Source organism: Anabas testudineus, chromosome 11, assembly GCF_900324465.2.
Source record: "Anabas testudineus chromosome 11, fAnaTes1.2, whole genome shotgun sequence".
NCBI classification, from domain to species: domain Eukaryota; kingdom Metazoa; phylum Chordata; class Actinopteri; order Anabantiformes; family Anabantidae; genus Anabas; species Anabas testudineus.
This window is the reverse complement of record NC_046620.1, coordinates 16143645-16164550: the sequence shown is the minus strand read 5'-3', so window position 1 is coordinate 16164550 and position 20906 is coordinate 16143645. Positions and strand designations below refer to the sequence as shown.

Sequence of the window (20906 nt, the reverse complement as noted above, 5' to 3'; positions counted from 1 at the left end):
GTGTGTACTTCAACGCTGTACATGATCTAGCACAAAACAGCTTGTGAGTTGTCTGGCTTTACTTGAACAATGTCAATCACTCGCTCTCTTTCTCTCCATGGTGCTAATGTGGTTTAGATATCACAGTACTAGCTTGTTAGAAATCATGTGGCAAAACGAAGAAAAAGGTTTATTCGTCCCTGCTTTTGCACCAATATGTTCAAACTCAGATTCTGTGGTTGCTCATTAGTGCATGAAAAAGGGCGTAATAGGCGTCGCGTAAAGTTCAAGGAAGGCGTTTTGGGAAAGCCACATCACACTTGCTTCACACCGTGCCAAAGCTGATTGGTTATATGCTCTTATCAAACCATCATCATCAAACTGGACCTGAGAATGGTCAGGGTTGAGTCTTGTTATCATGTGAAACATGTACGATCATCACTTTAGGTACATGTGAAGATTAGAGCTGTGGCGACGTGACATCAAACTTGCATTTGAAGAGAGATGTGCGGGAGTTCTGGTGTAAATATGTCAGACGTTTCTCAACGGGCATCTACATGGTCAGCTCGGGTCCTCACGCAAAAACACAACAAACATCAACATCCGCACACAACTGGGCTTCTTTCTTTTAGTATGAGGTTGATAAAGTCATTGAATAAGTGGGTAATAAAAACTTTAAAAAATTCAAAAGGAGATTACAAAGAAGTGCTGTACTTTGGATGTCTATAGCCCTTAGTCTAAATTAATTTGATCTTATAATATATTTTCTATACAGGGGTATGTGCACAAGCATATTCTGTATAAATATATAGATGGCATGTTGTAAAAGTTCTGACAGAAATGTGTAAATAAGTGTTTTTATTCATTTTTAATTGTTCAGTGATGCTGAAATTGGGTATGTGTTGTCTCTCAGAATTACCATGCGTTTGGCTTGGACCATCGGACTTGCCGTAGTCATAGGTTTCAGAACTTCAGCTTCATTATGATGAATGAACCAGAGGGAGGGGAGGGACGCTAAAGGGTGGGTAGGGGCTGTCCATTTGCTTGTTATTTTGTACATTTTGTGCAACAATAAACTTGTCATTTATTACATTCAATCCCTGGAGTCCTGTGTCTGTGTAGATTTTGTACATTGGAAAAGAGTCTGTGTAAGTCTGTGTAGTTACTAAGCAAAGGTGCCGCACGTGCTACAATTAACACTGAGGTAACCTTTAAAATTAACAATAAATCAGCTTTGAGCTAGCTTGTCAAAAGGCAATATCTCAGTTGTAAATGAATATTTCAGTAGTAAATGAAGTAGTATCTCATATCTGATGCTCGAGGTCTTGAATTAAAACTAAATTCCATACCTGTCGTTTGCCTGCTGCTTCACAAATTTGGACTGACAACCTCTGAACACAGGTCTGCTGATTTTTTGTAACCTCTTTTTCCTTTTTTTTTTTACCTACTTAATACAACATCATATAACACAGTATAATTTTACTGCTCTGAAACATGTTCAGATAAAAATGAAAAACAGTCTTTATGAATTGATAGCTGCTCATGGACACAGTTTTGTGCCAAACTGTAAACAAATACAATTTTATTTGTAATGCTTAACAACTACATTTCATAAATCATGCCTATTGTCATTTTTTATTATTTATGAAGCATGATAATTTATATTTATATGACTAATTTGTATTTCTAATATCCCAGTGCCTCTTTCTGTTCAGGATGTGTTGCTGTCACGTTCATGCACATCTCACCACAAGAGGGCAGCAAAGGCTCACTTAAAGAAAGACTGCGCAACATGCCAATTAAGATAGACAGTACATGGAATTATACATTTGTCTGGATTGAAACATTCACCCAAGAAGAACTACTAATATACTGTAATGATATGATGGTGATAATTAGGTTTTAAATTGTTTACAGTGGAATTAATCTAAATGCTCTAAATTTGCATTGTGTTTTTATCATAATACATTTAATGGTTATATTACTAGTTGGTGAGCTGCACTGTCAGCGATAGTATGAGACCCTGGGCAGGGTCATGTGTCAAATTCAGCTGCAGGTACCCAGTCCTCTCAGCTGCCTGTACTGTACAGTATGATAGCTGGAAGGTGTAAAGTAGGGCAGGGGGACACAGGAGAGCCTGTCAGTAGTTATAAATGGGAAAGAGAGCAGCAGGCAAATACTGTACCATCTACGGCAAAGTGTTACCGCGGCTTACACGAGAGAGAAAGAAGCAGTTGTTAGGGAAAAACAAAGACGCTCCTGAGTTATCTGCAATTCAGATGTAAAACAAAGAAGATAGTAGGCAAATACTTCATGGTTTGAAAGGGGGAGGTGTGTGAGCGCGTGTGTGTGTGTGTGTGTGAGGTATGGGCCAGTATTCGCGGGCCTCTCTTTGGCTTTGTGCCCTAACTGTCATGTAATAAATAAGGAACCAATGTTTTCCTTTACTTCCCTAATGGCGTGCATTCAAATTCAGAGGTGCATTAATCCCTAAAGTCAGTTACTTCTTGTTGACTTGCTTTCGGCAGACAATGTGAAATAACACAAACTTGAATCAGGGGTCACAGCCTGTGTCACCTGTATGTGCAGGCTGACACAAACTGAACCACACCGACTTAGCTCCAGATTTGAATAAATATGAACTGTTAAACTTCATTTTGGTGCCAAAGTCTACATGTGCTAAGTGTTTGCTCCAGAATTTTTATTCTAGTCAGCGTGGTTAAATCGCTTGAAACAACACTCAGACCATCATGGGACACTAAAAACTCATTAAATCATTCCATTAGTCTGCTTTTTAAAGGTTAACCCCTTAGCCACACCTGTTGAATAGCCTGAGACATGCTATGCCTTCCAGTAAAGAAACACTTCACAAGAAAACTTATAATGAAAGTCCACTGTTGGGATGCAGGTGGAAACTCCACTCCACTGCAGCGGGAGCGAGTCATGGCAAGTGATATTTATTAGGCAAGGCAAATATTTATTAAATTGATTTGACTGTAAAGCTCACTTAAACAAAACTAAAAAAAACCTGCACAGCAAACAGAGTGAGAGGAGACATTTTCTCTTCAGTTAGATTCTTCCAACAGTCAAAGACAGCTTAGATAATCCACAAGTTTCCTTGAAATGTTTGGCAAATCCCCCTCATTACTTTCACTCTCTTCCCTCTTTTAAGCCGCGCCGCTGCTGCAGCAGCAGGGCTCTGCCCAAAACGGATCAACTATTAACCGTTAACTGCCCGAGGAGGGAACACCTTATCAGGCAAACTGGATGTGATACACATTCACTAGTGGTTTCCCTCCGTCGCTTCCCTTTCCCGCCTTTCACCAACTTACACCCTTACACGCCAAGAAACGTCAACGCCACCCCTCCAGCGACGTGCTTCCCATCAGCTCACTTGTCATTTGTCCTGCCAGCTGCAATGTAAATCAGCCCGGGTGTCGTTACTGCTGGTTACCAACTGGTGCTCCACACAACCTGCACCGTGCAAATGTGATGACCAACTGTGCTGAGCGAAAAGTCTGTGCATTTCAACGAGCCTCCGAGTGTGTACAGTATGTGTGACTCCACAATGAAGAATTCAGTGATAATTTAATAATCTTGAGACACATTCCAAGTTGGTGGCTTTGGGGAAAGAATTGTTTCTAATAATGTTTGTGCACTGCTCGGCACTGTGCCCACAAATCACCACAAACTTTTCCTATTGCACACAGACAAAACACGGAAAACACAGATATTCAATATCTAAAGTATCTAACAGTAAATGAGGTGTGTGAGAGCTGGTTCGTATGTTGATGCACATGGCTGTTCAATAAAGTCCTTTGCACAACACGCTTATAACATGAGTGAGCTATGTGCTGGATGGACACACACACACACACACACACACACACACACACCTGTTTTACAATACCTGTCAAAAGCTAATGGAGCCAGCTGGAGAGTTTGAACTACTACAGCAGCTTTTGTGTGTTTTCTGTGAAGGATGGGACAGAATAAAGCTTTAATTTGAATTAAACCGTTTAAATCAGCAGCTGGTTGGAATATTCACAGTAACCTTCTATGTAAGTTAACAGAAAACGGTTGTCTTTCCACCTCCAGCATATACAGTGCATTCATTTAGACTGGTGAATGCTCCACTATGTTCACTGGTGCTGAGCACGTTGCACAAACTGGGACCATAACAATGAGCTAAACTGCTCCAGTTCTCTGGAGGCTCTGCACTACATTAAACCTCTTTCATATTATACAAGTCAACTGTGACGCTGCTAATATCAAAATATGAATTGACTTGTTTTCTGCATCACAATCCCTTTTTAAAATGTTTATTATTTTAACACTGAGCTTGCACTTTGCACACTATTCAATTCATTTGGATTTAAACACATCTCTACGCAACAAATCTGGAGCCAGGCAATAATCCAGCATAGGAACACTGTGCAAAATGGACAACATAATGGGAAGAACAGAGGGTCCAGCTGCTCATTGAGTTCCCCTAACAGGTCATTCTGGACATAGATATACATAATAACACAGTAACTACAGGATGGTGTAGTGTTACTTTCTGATACGTGGGAATAAAACTTAAATCGTAACCCAACCTAATCCTACTTAGGACTTCAACGCTAAACTCAGGCTATAGCCTTCAACTGTCCTTATTTGTCATTTTCCTTATCTTTCTGTTCTTTTAACGGCAGAGCAACAAGAAGAAACACACACAACCACACAGCCCTTTGCTGATTTCCACCGTGGCAGCAACAGTTAAGCACTGCAGTAGGGGAGGCTCCCTGCCACGCCCACTCTGGGCCTATTTGCATATCGGGCGGGAAGCTGTGGCTCTTTGTTGCTGCCGAGCAGAGCCAAAACCCCTCCCACAAAACACTGCACTGGCGGGAAAAAGCCAGCTCCAGCGCTTAAGTCACTGACAATGGACACACACACACACACACACGGGCAGAGGCAGTTAGGTTGCTTTGTTGGTCCTTTATGAGCTGGCACACCTATTTCCTGCCTGCCCTAGAGCAAAGGTGAAAACAACTGGAGAGAAAAAATGAGAGGAGAGCTTGGCGGGAGAGAGTGAAAGGATTTATTATGATGTGATGGCATCTGAGAGACGCACACACACACACACACACACACACACAGAAATCCAAAGTGTGTAAGGAGTGAGACAATGACATTTATGTAGCCCACCAGACACAATGCATCAAGAGTTAGCAGCTTTGTCTAAAATAAGCGCATTACTTACAATACATGACAATAAAGAATGTGTTCTCTATGTGTGTGTGTGTGTGAGTGTAAGTGTGAGTGTGTGCCCTCCTAAGTGTTGCCCTGGGAAAAGAGTTCAGTGGGTTGCTGGAAAAACAGGAAGGCATGTTCATGCTTTGGATTGGGGAGGGTAAAGAAGAAAAAGTACAGAGCGGCCCCCGCATTACATAACCAGGCAGGAAACATGCAGCAGAGAGAGAGAGGGAGACATGGAGAGAGAGAGAGACTATAGGAAGCCATGCATACAGTGCGCTGGACCTGTGACACTTTCCTTAAAGGCTTTTCACATCTTATCACATCTCTCCCCCTCCTCGTCCTTCTGTCGCTTTTTTAGTATACGGCAGACACCACAGGAGCCAAACAGCGTGACAAAATGAGAGAGAGAGAGAGAGAGAGAGGGAGCTGCACAAACTCATTGAACCTGGTTCGTCCCTATAGACGGACACACACACACAGACAGACACACACAGACGATGGTCTGCACTTGGCTCTGGATGCACACATCGCATCTCATCGTTTTGAACCAATATAAAACATTGTCTCTGGGCTAGATTAGGCTGCAACACATCCTTTATTGTGAAGCTCTGTGTTTGTTTGTGGGCGTGTGCGCGCGCGTGTGTGTGTAATCCTTAATGCATAGAGGTACAAACCGTTATGCTGAACCACAAACGCACACAAGCGCTACAGCAGATGGAGCAGTTGTAATGAATGAGTTTCTTATTATGCTGCTAATATGAAACATGCAAAAAGCAAATCTCTCACATGTGCACACACACACACGCACGCACACACACACGTACGAACAATGTTCTCTTATCTGATTGAGTCACACCTGACAGTGTTATGTTTCTCACTCAGGTTACGTAACCATCCGTGTTTTGAACAGTCTTTGTCCTCTTCCTGATAGACGGCAAAACATTGACCGGTGAAGAGAGAAAGCTCACGTGCAGGTAGACACACACACACACACACACACACACAATCAAATCAAAAGACTTAAAATGAAAAATAATGTCAAAGGGCACAAGTTCTGCACTTGAGGAAAAAGAAGCTCAAATAAACACAACAGCTTGCGGCCTGATACTTGACCTTTCCCCACTTTACAGTGACTAACACAAAAAAACATTGCACATTCTCAACCAAGTCCTTCACGTTCCACATACTTCTGCTGCGAGACCGTAACACTGTGTGGTGTCTAGCGTTATTGGCACTGCCAAATATTTGTCCTTCTGTATCGCCTGCAAACATGTCCCACATTAGCAAAGGAGATAGCTTTCATAAATAAAGCTTCTTCTCGGTAGTCATGTCAGCAGTGACAGCAGCCGCTCCGTCTGATTAGCTGCTTGCTTTTCTGTCTGCGTGTGTGTAGGTGCGTGTTTTTTTTCCCTTTTTTTCGTCTCGCCATCGCCAGATGGCGGAGAATGTTTAGTCAAATGGGATTAGAGATTAGGATTAAGTGGACTTCAAATTAACTAGACGCACAGTCACTGCATGACACACTACTACAGCAGAGCTGTGAGGTGGAGAGGCCCTGTAAGTTCAACAGCACAATAAAGTATCCTAAAACCGGAGATTGACTGTCTTAAAATGTTGCACCGAGTTAGTTTAAGTTGTTGCCAGGAATCTGATGAGAATGTCGAGGCATGTGGCAGAGCATTTAGTTTATGGTAATTACAGCCATCCTGCTGAAGTGTCCTTATATAATTACAATACTTAAGTTTTACTGTAAGTTGACATGCTTTTAATTTTTAGCAGGTAACGTTTCCCAAGTTCACAACATTTACCAATTAGCACTAAAAGAGGCTTATAGTAGTTATATGAATAGCACTGACTAAATGTTGTAAAGTTAAAATGACACTGCTGAAATGAGACTTGAAATCTATCCGTCATGCTTCACCCAGCCTCCCTCTACCCTCTCTGCTCCGCCCAGCACATCAGTCATTGTCACTATGAAATTAGATTCACTGAGATGATAATGATAATGATCAAGCAGATATAATTGAAAGTCTCTGATTGGTCAGAAGGATGAGACTTGCTCAAGAAAAGTTGGCTGCCAGTGCTGGACAGTATTTTTACTGTCTGGATCACAGAAGGCTTCGACAGCACCTGTCCACCTTGAGATATGGAGCGTGTTTAAGGCATAAAGAAAGTTAATTTAGTACATGTGTACAAAATCATACCAAAATTTGAACCTAAAGGTGGCGCTAGAGGAAATATCATCAGGTTTCATCCTCTGATAATTACCTTTACAGAATGGACCACCAGTCACCATCCCTGGAGCCATGCTGCTAGAATAAAGTTGGCTAAAAAAGTCACATTACAATTTCCCACAGAAACATATTCAAACTGTTTTAAGATCCGATTAGACTTAAAAGAAGAAAGCAGAATATCCACACACGTGAGAAGCTGACTGACTTTTTAAACTTAACTAAATTGAACAAACATCTATGTGGTTTCTCATCTATTGATGCATAGAGAAGCTGAATTCTAGCTAAAAGTACATGCAGTACCTGCAGTATAGTCAGAAACCAAAACACCATGGCAAACAGGCCAGACAGAGACAACATGTATCTATATGCTGAAGCTGCAGCATGTGGAAAATGCGCACACTTGGAGTTTCCCTACACTGGGCCCCATGTACAGGACAGTGTGTGCTCTGTGAACACACTGTATGCAGCTACTGAGCCGCTAGGCCACGACTGGGCAGATTCGAGAGAGAGAGAGAGAGAGAGAGAGAGCGAGCGAGAGCGCTCCAAATGATTGTGCGGCTTGATGACTGATGAAGCTATACATACAAATACACTCACGCAGAAGAGCTCTACTCCTACTGGAGCAGTAGCAGTCATCTAATCAAAGACCCAAGAAAACAGAAAACTCTAATTTACTAGACCAACCCTTGTGTGGGGAACCATAGTTGCAGGTTTCCCATTTCAAAGGTGGTTTGGTGTGTTAAGTCTTTGTGCTCAATGTCTGCAGCTAATGAGTTCACTCAGAGCATAGGTATGTGTGTGTCCACAGTTCATCCAAAGCACTGCAGTGAGTAAATCACTAATTAGCCTTGTGACCGTGGACGCTGGCCTACTTTTCCACTTCTGAGAGTATGCTCAGTTCAAGGGGCTGAAGCCTTATGTCATTGAATTGCGCAAGCTTTCTTCGTTAAATGCAGAATGATTCAGCAGTGCCTGGAGCCGTCAGGCTGTATTCGCTGAGGCACCTAAGATAAGAACATACCACACATACAGTTGACTGACAAAATGAGAGGCCCAAGAGCTTAAAAAAAAACTCTGTGTGAAAAAGAATAGAAATTAGTTGTAAGTCTGATTTGAAGAAATTATTGTAAGAGCTAGACACCAGTTGCACAGTGACCTTTGCTATCAGTGTGACTCTGTGGTAAGCACCCAGTAAGCTCGAGGCCTGACCCAGATTGAAGTGAGGGAATGTGGGACACATGCGCACACACTTCCAGCTATTATATGTCTAGAAATATTTTTAGGCCTGTGGATGAGGTCAAACACTGGGAGCATGTGAACAAAACTCGTACTTAACCGGACTGGAAACTTCCAAGAGAGACATGATGGAGAGGTAGCCGGGAACGCGGAACAATGGTGTGATTCTTTAGAGAGGAGGGGAGGCGAGAAGAACAAGTGGCAGGTGAGGACGGGGGAAGAGCCGTCTTTGGAAGAGCGCCAGACTGGTATTGTGCAAGTGGTGTTACAGAAGGCAGACACACCTTGGTTTGAAAGGTGGACGACACGCTGTTGGATGAACAAAGACCTGCAAGCGCTGCTGTGAAAACACACTCTCTCCTTACAGCCCGAGCCACTGGTTTATAGTACTGTGAGAGCAGAACAGAGCCCTGCTAAGCTCCACTGAAAGACAAGAGCACAACTCATGCGTCGAGTCATTATCAAACAAAAGAGCTGGAAAAACGTCTTTAAAAGATAGTAAAACACGGTGGCGGCGGGCAAACAGAGCACAATGCATATACTGTGTAAGCATGCCGGCGAGACCTCGCTGAGATAAAGGTGAAACTACCGCACCGTTGATGTCATGTGAAAACGTCTCGACCCAAATTGTCGTTTGTCTCACTTGAGCGGCACAGAACAACGACCTTCACCGGCCCAGAACATTTAAAATCAGTCAGTTTATTCATATGTAAAGTTCAAAAGTGCATCATACAAGGCGAAGAATCATTAATCCTGAATTATTTTGGTAAAAGGTTCATTTACTAGCATCCATGTTAGAAACTGCTTCACTTAAGGCACATTAAGCAAGAACTCCTCTTATAATTTAACCAAGATTTTGAAGAAGAGACAAATAAAGAATGCTTAGGAGTAACAGCACTCACCCTAAATGTTTCATTTATCCCTTTGAATACATGATGTTCAATTGTCCTGAGAATTATCATCTTAACAAATGCATCAAGGATTTATTGCTCGCAGAGCATGAACAGAGATGATTGTTAATTCATTCACCCCTTGTCCACATTAAGCGGGGATGGGTGTTATAGATCTCTCTGCAAGGCTGGAAGATCTTTTATCCTCTTTTGATGTCTAGTAGTCCGAGTATGAAATATAAAAGATTCAATAAAAAAGAGGAGACAGCCAGTTGACACTCAGTGGTGAAAACGCTGCTAAAATGTCACAGGTACTTCCTTGTGTGTTGGCGACTCCTGAGAGGTTTCACTGCAGCCCAGGGCAACAGCAGCACAACTGTCCTCTGAGAGAGTCTCTGCTGCAGAAGCAGGAGCTGCATCAGTACTCTGGGGCTTATCACAATCTGGATCACACTTCCTCTTCTTCCTCCTCGCATAGCTGTGATGCTTCTTGGACTTCAGATGAGCTGCAGGTGAACAGTACAGTACAGTATGTGCATGGTCCACTCTACTGACATTTTGTATCAAGTATATATATATATATATATATATATATATATATATATATTTTGTTGGACTGTAGCTCATTCATTGAAATATTCACGCAAGAGGAACAAGATGCACGACACTCACCTGTCCACTCCAGGTCACCAATGATCACTTTGTCACATACATCACACAAGTGGTGGCTCCGTTTATTCTTCTGCTCGGCCCCCTGCACTGCGATTGGTGGGATTGGTGGGTCCTCACCCTGATTAGTTCAAAAACAAATTTCTTGTGTGTGTATAAAATACTAGAATGCGTCAGAAATTGCTCTCTTGTCGCCTCTTTATAATACAAAAAAGTTAATTGATTACAGTTAAATTATAAAATGTGTAGATGTGTACTCAAATTAGATGTTTTACTCTTATTAATAGTGATCATTGACATGATCACTATCATTATTGGCAAGCGTAGTGACATTAATAAATATTATGGAAAAAACTGAAGAGAAAAATAAGAGTGACGCTATAAAATAAAATACAAAGAAAGTAATGGAAGAAAAAAGGACAACAACTAAAGAATGAGTCACAATTAAGATGGAGAAAGACAACGACAGGAAGCTGCTAATTCAGCCTATTGGGGCCCCACCTTACTGAGATGCTCCAGTATCTGCAGTGCAGGGTTCAGCACCGTCTCCTCCCACCTCGACAAGTCTGTCACATCCAGGCCGTACACCGCTGGCACGTTGTCTCCTGGTCCTACACACACACACACACACACACACACAGGGGTCAAAGACACACAGCACATACAGTAATGAATGCAAGTCTTTTCAAAGTCTACATTTGATAATAAGCATTTCCACAGTTGTTATTATTTAACATATTTTATTTAACGAGCTTTGACAACATGTAGACCACTACCTACTTGGAAGGTGTGATAGTCAGAATCTTGTTCTATAATTTATTTGAGTTGAGCTGTCTCATTTCACATCAAATAGGAAACAACCAGGCCTCAAAGAGACTGTGGTTCAGAAGGGCTGAGGATGAATCCAGTGCACTTCTACAGTAGCTGTAATGTGCTGGAGCCACACCCTGAAGCTCTGTCAACCTGCTGACTCACACTGGCTCGATAATGTCTTTCCCTCGCTCCCTCTTTCTTCCTCCCACCCTTCTCTCTTGTGCACCATCTCTCTCTTGCCATCACTCCCGCTTCAGCTTTCACTCAGTCTCTCTCTGTCTCTCTCTCTAACTGTTCCACCCCCGTATTTCTATTTTGCATCAGTCAGCAGTCTCCAGGCCAAGCCCCAGCACTGAACAGCAGTGCGAGTCCCTGCCCTGCTTGTCTCCCTGTGTATCTGTCTATCTGACTGCCTGTCTGCATCATGAACCACTGCCCTGCATTGACTGAGGCAAATGAAGACGTATGCAACTTGTAGAGAGAGGTGACTAACAGCTGCAGCTGTTTGTTAACAGAGACTAATTTTAAGCATAAAGATGTATCGAGTTTGGTCTTGTGCACAAATAGGTCATTAAATATGATCTGATGATCCTTCACGTCTTTATTGAAAACAACTATTAAACATACAGAGTGGAAAAAGTAAGTGAAACCACAGGATGCCCTCGGGGACACAAAATCTAGCACAGTCAGACGGGAGACGTGAGATGCTGTGGAATAACCTTAAGATAAACTGTTCACAGCAGATGTTTTGACTATATATACAAATACCATTCAATATTTTAGTGTGTATCACTGTTGCTGTTGAAATTGCAAGAGGTGAACATGCATCAGCAAGCAGTGCCATCCAGAGCCGTGTCGCCAGTGTGGCTGAATATCCAACAGACGCACAAACCTGGCAACTGATCTACTCTGAATACAGTTTTTTTTGCATATAATAACTGTGTGCTAAGTGCACACACTCACAGAAATGAATCCCATTAACCTGCAAGGCACGGTTAACCAACTCAATTATGGCTTAATCCTTCCCACTCGCACAGTGAACAGTGAGTCGAGGGCAGCAGACACCCTCTGGACTGGTCTTACTAACTCTACTGTGGCTTCATTATTCCAGAGAAACACAGAGTGGTAACTACATAATTGGTCATCTGTACATCTGACAGCATTTCCTCTGTCAGTGCAATGAGTGTGTGTGTGTGTGTGTGTGTACAATGAGTCTTCACATATCCACACCTGCACAAGCAATGTCTTAACCCTTTTACAGGGCTTCGATTCGCACGCCGTTCACACGCAATGCCACTCAAACGCGGTGCCCTGCGCTCAAGCCCAGCTGTACTCCGATGAATAGCTGACAAAGGCAATAGAAGCACAATAAACACAGAGATCCTTAATCACGACGCACAAATACTCTGATGCACCTGCGTCGTTTGACCTGCCAATGTGTGTTTTATCTGTGTGCGTTAATAATCCCAAAACTCGGCCCTGCATGTGTTTATTTTAGTATACAACGTCAATTTGTCGGGGGGGGGGGTGTCTGGGAGGTTGTTTTCTTCTGTTTTTCAACTGTAGTGACTGTTAATCAAAGCCTCAAGTTTCGCTGGCTTGGTTACTGTGTGTGTGTCAGGGGGGAAGTCTTTTGTGTTTGACACAATAGCAGGCAGGTGGCGGCGGCGAGTGTCACCTGGCATACCTGTACCAGATGCACGGTTGGAGCACTCTCTCTTTTTTTTTTTTTTTTTTAGGTGGCTCTAGTGCATACTTCACCTCGCCAGCTGCCCTCCCTGTGCCACCAACTCTCGCCTTACTTTTGTTCTTTTATCTCTCTCAACGCCACCTCCCCTCTCACAATTCCCTTTCGCGATCCCCAACCTCCCACTGGGAAGAGGTGGCAAATAAAAAGGGAGATACTGTACGGTGCGTTGCCAGGTGCTGGACGCAACCATCCCCCCCTCTCGCCCCCTCTTTGCGCCGCTAATGAGGAAGGATCTGGTGAAATTTAACCCTGCTAATCTACTCAGTATGAGAGTTGATAAGAAATGAAGAACGGACAAAGAGCAGGGTGGTCGGCGTGCGCACGCAAACACACACACACACGCGCACTCAAAACACACAACATGAGGGCTGCCTTTCACACACACACACACACACACAGGGGAGATCGCTTTGCCAACAAGAAAGGGCATCTCCTGTCGCCAGGCAGCTGCTTGCCAGTGTGTGTGTGAGAGAGCTGCAACAGTAGTCCACCTGTTGCAACAAACGGGCCAGGAGTCATTTGCTGCCTCGTGTTTGCCGAGTGAGGGTGTGTGTGTGTGTGTGTGTGTGTGTGCCTTGCCATAAAAAAACCAACAGTCTCCGTGTGGCGCGCCCCTGCCGACCCAGCTGTGCTTCTTTGGCCGTCGTCCACGCTGGAACAGAACAGCTGCCCCTATTCACTCAACAGCCTCCTTCCTCTTTCCTACAGTTCCTCTTCCAGTTTTTGTCTCCCTCATCTCCTTCGTTATCTGTTGTTCACGTTTGACATTTGTAAGGCAAGTTAAGCGTCACGAGTCAAGGAGATTTCTGTACCTATGACCGCATACAGGATCAAATCAATTTAGCCTGGGAAAAATAGTGCTGCTAAAATTGGTGAGCTACAACAAAAGGAACCCAAACTCCATAAATTATGTGTATAATCTGTGTGGTCCTTCTCCTCTCTCTGCTTCCTTCCCGTCTCTAGCTCCACTGCTTGTCTAATGAGATGAAAGAATTTAAAAAAAAGGTTAAATTCTGAATGAATTTCTGAAATTTGGGAAAGATTTTAATCTAAATCAGTGATGATTTCCAACTTCTACTCTGAAGTCAAATATATTCAGGAAGACATGTAATACTTCCTGTATGGATGCTTCTGCTGGGGTGACTCGTGACAGCAACGTTTCCACCAGAGCCTGAGATTTTCTATATTTTCTTACCTTTATTTGTTCCTATTTCTTGCATTTCCACTCAGTGTGTTGAGGTTGCTATTTGTGTGTATGTGAAACCTTTGCATTTGCTAGAAGACAAGGGTGTAAACTCGATCCACACCTGTTGCACCAGCTGGATCAAATTACCTTAACTCTCTCATCCACCCAGCTACCCATGTGTCTCCCGTCATCCTTTCGTCCACCCGTCACCACTCACACACTCTTGGGATTCAAAGATACCTACAGCAAACATACCTGTTACTTAACACTCACGAGGCCTCGGTCCAACTACACCTGCGTATCCAGGTTACAGGTAGAGTGTGTGTTCCTGTTTGTCTTTGCGGAGTTAAAACATAAACGCACTGGGCGCTCACGCTCTCGCGGTGACATCTAGCACTTGTTAAAATTAATACAACCTCAAATTATCATTTCCTTTAAGGGCAATTAAATCCTTTTAATAAAAAAAAAAAAAAACACCCACATACAGACGTGCATCAAGAGAGAAGGCAAGGCAAATTAAGCTTGATTTAATTTGGACTGGCTGACCTGGCGTTTAAATCCCCACAGCAACCAAACCTGAGTCCATCAAGAATCACGTAACCTGCTGAAAAGTATTTAAGACGCTGAACGCCCACCTGCTTTCTCACTGACAGCTTCTGCTGAATGCTCAAGCTGTGAAAGTGGGTTAGACTTGTGCCACTGAGGCATGTGATTCTACCTTTTTTCCCTATACGGCATATTTACATGTACACTCAACATTCAGGTCATTTTCCGCCATTTCTAACCAACTTCTTTGTGGTTGTCTGTCTGAGGCTCGCTGTCATTTCCACTTTGTCTTTCTCTGTGACCCACTAGTCTCTCTATGCTTCAGTTGGTCCATGTAACCCCTGGTGACCCCCTTTGCCTGCGTTTGTGTGGTCGGGCAAATTCCCGGCAGCTCTGTAATGCTTCAAGAGATTAGCCTGCTCAGCTGAGGCCTACCAGCATCCGCGTGTGTGTGTGTGTGTGTGTGTGTGTGTGGCTCAGACGAAAGAGAAAAGAGGTCAGCAGTCACAGCAAGAGAGGGAGATGAACTGAGACGAGGCAGGACAGAAAGGTGGGATGAGCAGGGTTAAAGAGAAAGGGTGGATGCAATGCAGACTGTGCTTGAGGCAAATACACGAACACTGGAGAAAACCATTCAAAATGCGTGTTTACATATGAGGGGGATCCTTTGTTTCAGACTACAGCTATTTACAAAATTAAAATTATCATTAGCATAGGATTATTATTATATAGAACAAAAATTACTACTCTGTGTTCACTTATCAGTGTTTTTTGTTGAACTGAATATTTATTTCAACATATCAACATACTTTCCATATTTGCAGGTGATTACTTTGTATCATTCATTCATCCACCAGCTTAACCGTTTGTCCCATAGAGGCTAAAATGCAGTAATGTTTATTGTTCACCTCATATTCACAAGAGTCAAAAGGTGGAAACTTGTGGTTGGTGGTTTGGCACCAACTGCAGGTTTTTGCAAACGCTCATCTGAAAGCCCTGATGTTGCAGATAGCTGTCCTGCAAACTGTCTAGACTAGGCAGAGTCAGAACTCAAAGACGGTTACATGGGTCGTCATGTGGTAACACACCCAGCCAGAGGCACATGCATGAACAAAAGCACACGTCTTCGGGCAGATTTAGTGCACATGTAGAAGTGTAGTAGAGCAGACACACACATGTGATAAAAGACCATATGGTGCGTGCAGTGGGTAGGCGGGCGGTCAGAAAGAGGGGGAATTGAGGTTTAGGACCTGGTGTGGCCTAAGCCCTTTGGGCCTAACAGGATTAGGAGGCTGGGTTACTGCAGGGCATGCTGCTGGTGGCACAGAGAGGCCAGGTTTCCATACGGCAGACAGAGAAACACAGAGCCTTTATTTACATTTTGAAACACGTCTGACTGCCACAGGTTGCAACCAGGGTGGGAAATCACCACCTGCCAAACACAGGTTGATTTTGGCCGCGCTGGCTCTATTTATGCAGTCTGCAGTGCCAGCCCGTCTGGCAGGTTTCCAACCACTGTAGCTCATTTCTATGCATTTAGTGCCACAAGGGACTTAGTGCTGCAAAAAAATGTATATAGCAGACATTTTGCGATGTTATGGCCCTGATAATGTCACAGCATGCCAAACCCAATTATGTACTAGAGAATTCACAAATTAATGTGCTGATATCCATAAGTTTAATCAATGATTCATAATATAGATTACTGTGCAAAGGTCTTAGGATCTGGCTCAGCATCTGGCAGCTTCATGTAGCTTCCATAGTCTGAAGAAGTTTGATCAGTAATTGTCAAAAAAGAAGAAACCACGTTTTGTGTTTCTAGATGTTCTAATGTAAAAGTTGAGAAACAACACGGCCATTAGAGATAAAACAAATCTAATAGTGTCCTAAGACTAAACACAGTATTGTAAAATGAGTATATTTAAAGAAAATGTGGAAATCTCAACAATGCAATTTATAAAAACCATCCTATACTGTCACATGTGTAGATGATACACCTGCGTGCTGATGTTCTTATGTGACGTTATCTACAAATAAAGAAACAAATAATCACCATGTGATAGTTATTCTGGAAGTTACATCATCCCCGATCTTGCTGTACACATGCATGTAAATACAAACACATTCACACACTGTTGTGTGCAACACAATACACCGTCTAAGAGGATTTTCTATAGTGCATGAATCTCATCATGTTAAAGAGAGTGCTCATTAAGAAGCTGGACTGTTGGACTACAAACAAACATACACACATGCACGCAGACTTAGGTGGGTGAAGGTTACTCACGTTTGAGAACGCGGTTACGGACCCATTTACTCTGTTTGCGGGCGTAGCGCTTTGTGGCGATCTTCACAGCTTCTATACCTGGACAAAGTTAAAAATTTAAATGAGACAAAAGAACAAGTCAATCCTGGTTTCTTAATCAACCTGCCGTCGTGCAGTTATCTGACCTTTTTCTCGTAGTGCGTCTTTCTCCTGCTGGGTGCTGCTTTCAGGAGCGGTCAGGTAGTCATGGAACTCCTTAAAACCAATGGACTGGAAAATGCCATGTTGATAGTCCTGTCTGCAGAGGAGAGAAGAGTAGAGGAGAGCAAAGCAGAGGAGGAAATGTAACATTATCCATCAATACAAAGCTTTTCCAGACACCCGGTGATGACTCATTTCACCTTCTCCTCTCCCCTCTATTGCTCCCTCCCTGGACAAAAACATCAGCCTAAGCAGATGTGAGGCCCTTCAGGGGACAAAGTGACAGAATGACATTAAACTGACTGATACCGGGGGCCAATGGGTGGCAGCACTCCGTAGGATGACTGGAGTGACATCAGGTCAGAGCAGAAGCCCCCTGGTTATCTCACCAGAGAACATTTTCATCTATATCGGACCATATCACCCGAACTTGAGCAGCGGTGCCTGCTCAGCCTTTCAGATTTTAGTAATAGCGCCACAAATCAGTTGTGCATGTTAAGTTCAATGACCTGATTTTTTTAGAATTCGGAGTGGAAAAATAGTAAAAATAGTTTCTGCCAGTGCAAGAACATGATTTTCTGTCATAAATTTTTTTGGAATTTACTTGGATCCATCTCTATGTGTTCAGTGTAATACAGTGGGGCAGAGACTTGCAGTAGATTAACGGTATACACAAATATACAATATATAAATATTGCAATATTAGAGAAGGAATACAATGGAATACGTAGGGATCAACTTTATTTTCTGCTTTCAGTTATGCTCTACTGACATTTATACTCTCCATATGTGTAAGTTCGACTGCCAAGTATCTGAATCACATACTTTTTATTAGTCAACTAATAAAAACATGATCTGTGCAACTAATGCCCTGAGTGGAAATAAAAAGTGAAAATAAAATAGGAGAGTTTCAGAGTGAAGACGTTGTATAATAAGTTCAGAAGAAGCTCTATTTATATTAAAGCGTATATTATTAAAAAAGCTATAAGAAAAAATCTGAGTCTCTTGACCATTTTGCACACTTCAATATAACATCACAGGGTAAAAAATAATGCTTGTGAAACAATATCGGATTTCATTTATAACCATGGAAACTTTCATGTTTACAGCCTTCAGCATTACAACACCAGGGAGGTGTGGAGGGGCACGAGGACCATCACTGGCTACAAGTCCTTAAGAACCCCCAGCACTTCACAACAGGCTCCTTAGTCCCTTCCTCACACGACTCAGTCACCACCCAAATGATGTCCATCTCACATGCCCCCCCCCCCCCCCCCCCAAGTTTGATTATCAACCCCAACTTAGAGTGGATGATGCCCTCATACATCTGCTCCATCACACCCACATTCTCTGATGACTCTGCAGTTCTAGGATGCATTCAGGGTGGAGATGTCACAGAGTACCAGGGAGTGGTGGACAGTTTAGTGGACTGGTGTGGACTCAACCATCTTTAACTCAACATCAGTAAAACAAAGGAGCTGGTGATGGACTTCAGGAAATCTGGGAGTCCCGCCACCTGTCTCTCTATGCAGGTAGAGAAGGTGGAGGTCATATCTGAGTACAAATATCTGGGAGTGTACTTGGGCAACAAACTGGACAGGGCTAAGAACTCGGAAGCACTGTACAAAAAGGCTCAGAGCCAGATGTACTTTCTGAGGAGGCTCAGGTCCTTCAGCACCTGCAGCACCATGCTGTGGATGTTCTATGCATCATTGGTGACCAGTGTCATCTTCTATGCTGTGGTCTGCTGGGGGCAGGAACATGAAGGTGGCAGACAATAACTGGCCAAACCAACTGAGAGCTGGCTCTGTTCTGGGGTTGGAGCTTGACCCTCTACATGTTGTAGCTGAGAGGAGGATGCTGTCCAAACTCCTCTTAGTCCTGGACAATCCCTCCCACCCACTGCACAGTGTGCTGGCTGGACAGACGAGCACGTTCAGCCAGAAACTGATTAACATTAGGTGCTCCATAGAACGCCACAGGAGATCCTTTCTGCCTGTGGCCATTAATCTTTACAATTCCTCACTCCTCTGTAAGGGGAGGGGAAACTGAAATTCCCTGTCATACCCTACATATTCTGCATATATTCAGTTCCTGCTCACACTGTGCAGAGGGATAAGTTTGACGAGGATGCTGAAAACATCTGAATCTTAATCATTATGAAATTATACATGGCACCTTTATCTGCTGATATCTAAGATTCATGGAAGATTATCCTCCAAGGACACTGGAAATCTTGTAATCTTGTGATCCAAATAAGAGTTGGAATGACAAACTGTGTCAGTGAAGTTACAGTAGAGATCGGAGGACAAGTCAGATCATATCTGTATGATGTACTCATGTGTTTACATGCCCAATGATAAAAAAGTACAGCTTAACTGCAATTTTGTGACCTCTATTCAGATAATATTCAGGTCATCCTATTAAAAGTATACCAAATATGTGTAGCATTTTTTGACAAACATTTCTTTCAACTGACTACGATTCGCAGACATTCTTTAATCTTATCTTTTGTTTTTTTTTTTTTTGGTTTTTTATCTTCTCTGGTTTCACTATTTACCTCAAATTCCTTGTTCGTGCTGTCATTTTCTTTATGAAGCGCTTTAATTCCCTTTTAAAACATATTGGAGGAGAAACATGATAATAACAATTACTATGCTTGGCTCATAACTTATACACTCGTAACAGAAACAAGAGGAGGAAATAACAAAAATAAATCTGGCTAGACGGGCAGAGACAGAAATTTGAGAATAGCGACAGAGCACAGGAAATGTAGAGTCAATGGAGGGAAGAAAAGAAAGACAGAGGGAGGGAGAGATTTGACCTTGATGTCTGGCCACAGCAGCCAGCTGGGGATGGAGACATGAGGGCAAAGGAGACACAGACGGAGAGAGAGGGGGGGGGGGGGGGGGGGTAAAGTGCTTGGATGATCAGATTGCTGAGAGGGCAATAGATGGAGAGAGGCAGGGAGGAGGTGGAGGAGGTGGAGGAGGAGGAGGAAGAGGGCTGGTTGATGAGGTGGGATGGGGTGATGAAAGAAAGGAGGGACCAAAGAAGGGAACTGGCAACTTCCTGGGCACTCATCCACCAATGCATCAACTCCCTGCAGCCACACCCCATTGCACAGATACAGTGTCGATATCTGCTGGCATGGAGACAAACAGCAACTCACCCGGGCTCTGTTTCAGCTATTAGTGCAGCTTGTGTTTCATGTCACATACAGAACAAACCTAAATGCCACTTCTATTTTGGCTGTAAAAAGCTAACTTTTAATCCAGTATCAACATATTCAATTTGATATTTTACAGGCTGGGACAGAAGGGAAAAAAAAATCAGGTAGTGCTTGGACATTATATTGCAAAAAAAATAAAAAATCAATACATACAGCACTCACAGAATGTCCTGCTGGCAGAAATCAAACACTGGGATGTTGATTTTCCCCACAAGTCAGACAAAGTCATTAGCAATTCCTCTAAATTTTAGAAATACACATTTAAGGATGATGCTAACCCAGAGCTACGCCACAAAGGAACATTCATGTCACAAGAAACACTGGAGCCACAGAAATGCAATGGTGATGTGCTGTGGCTCCAGCACTCTGCCTGTCATGTGATTTCTGTTCAGGATATGTCAGACACAAATTGGTAATTGTGGGAAAGAAAACATATAGCAATCTTCATTGTGTTAAAATTATCTTCAAATAGCATCTCTGGCTGAACTAACAACACAGCACTGTTAGTAATTGGCTCCAGGGCCACCAGAATGGCTATTCAGTAGGGGATAAACTTCCTGAGGCCCTGAGGTACTAATCACTAGACTCCCCTGGCAGTGCTAAAGTCCTATAAAGGAGGCTTATCTCTAATATTATTAATAATCACTGGACATCCTAAAGAAA

The 20906-nt window shown here is 43.0% G+C and overlaps 1 protein-coding gene across 1 annotated transcript in view; it reads right to left on the bottom strand.

The window, feature by feature from the left end:
* Positions 1–9368: 9368 nt before the first annotated feature.
* Positions 9369–20906, bottom strand: part of trit1 (tRNA isopentenyltransferase 1) — a 28390-nt gene continuing 16852 nt past the window's right edge. The window contains exons 7-11 of the mRNA XM_026348810.2: positions 16996–17108; positions 16832–16909; positions 10751–10860; positions 10253–10370; positions 9369–10086 (exon numbers count right to left, since the gene is read on the bottom strand). Of these exons, the coding sequence (XP_026204595.1) occupies positions 9878–10086; positions 10253–10370; positions 10751–10860; positions 16832–16909; positions 16996–17108 (628 nt within the window). The 3' untranslated portion in view covers positions 9369–9877. The remainder of the gene's footprint in view (positions 10087–10252; positions 10371–10750; positions 10861–16831; positions 16910–16995; positions 17109–20906) is intronic.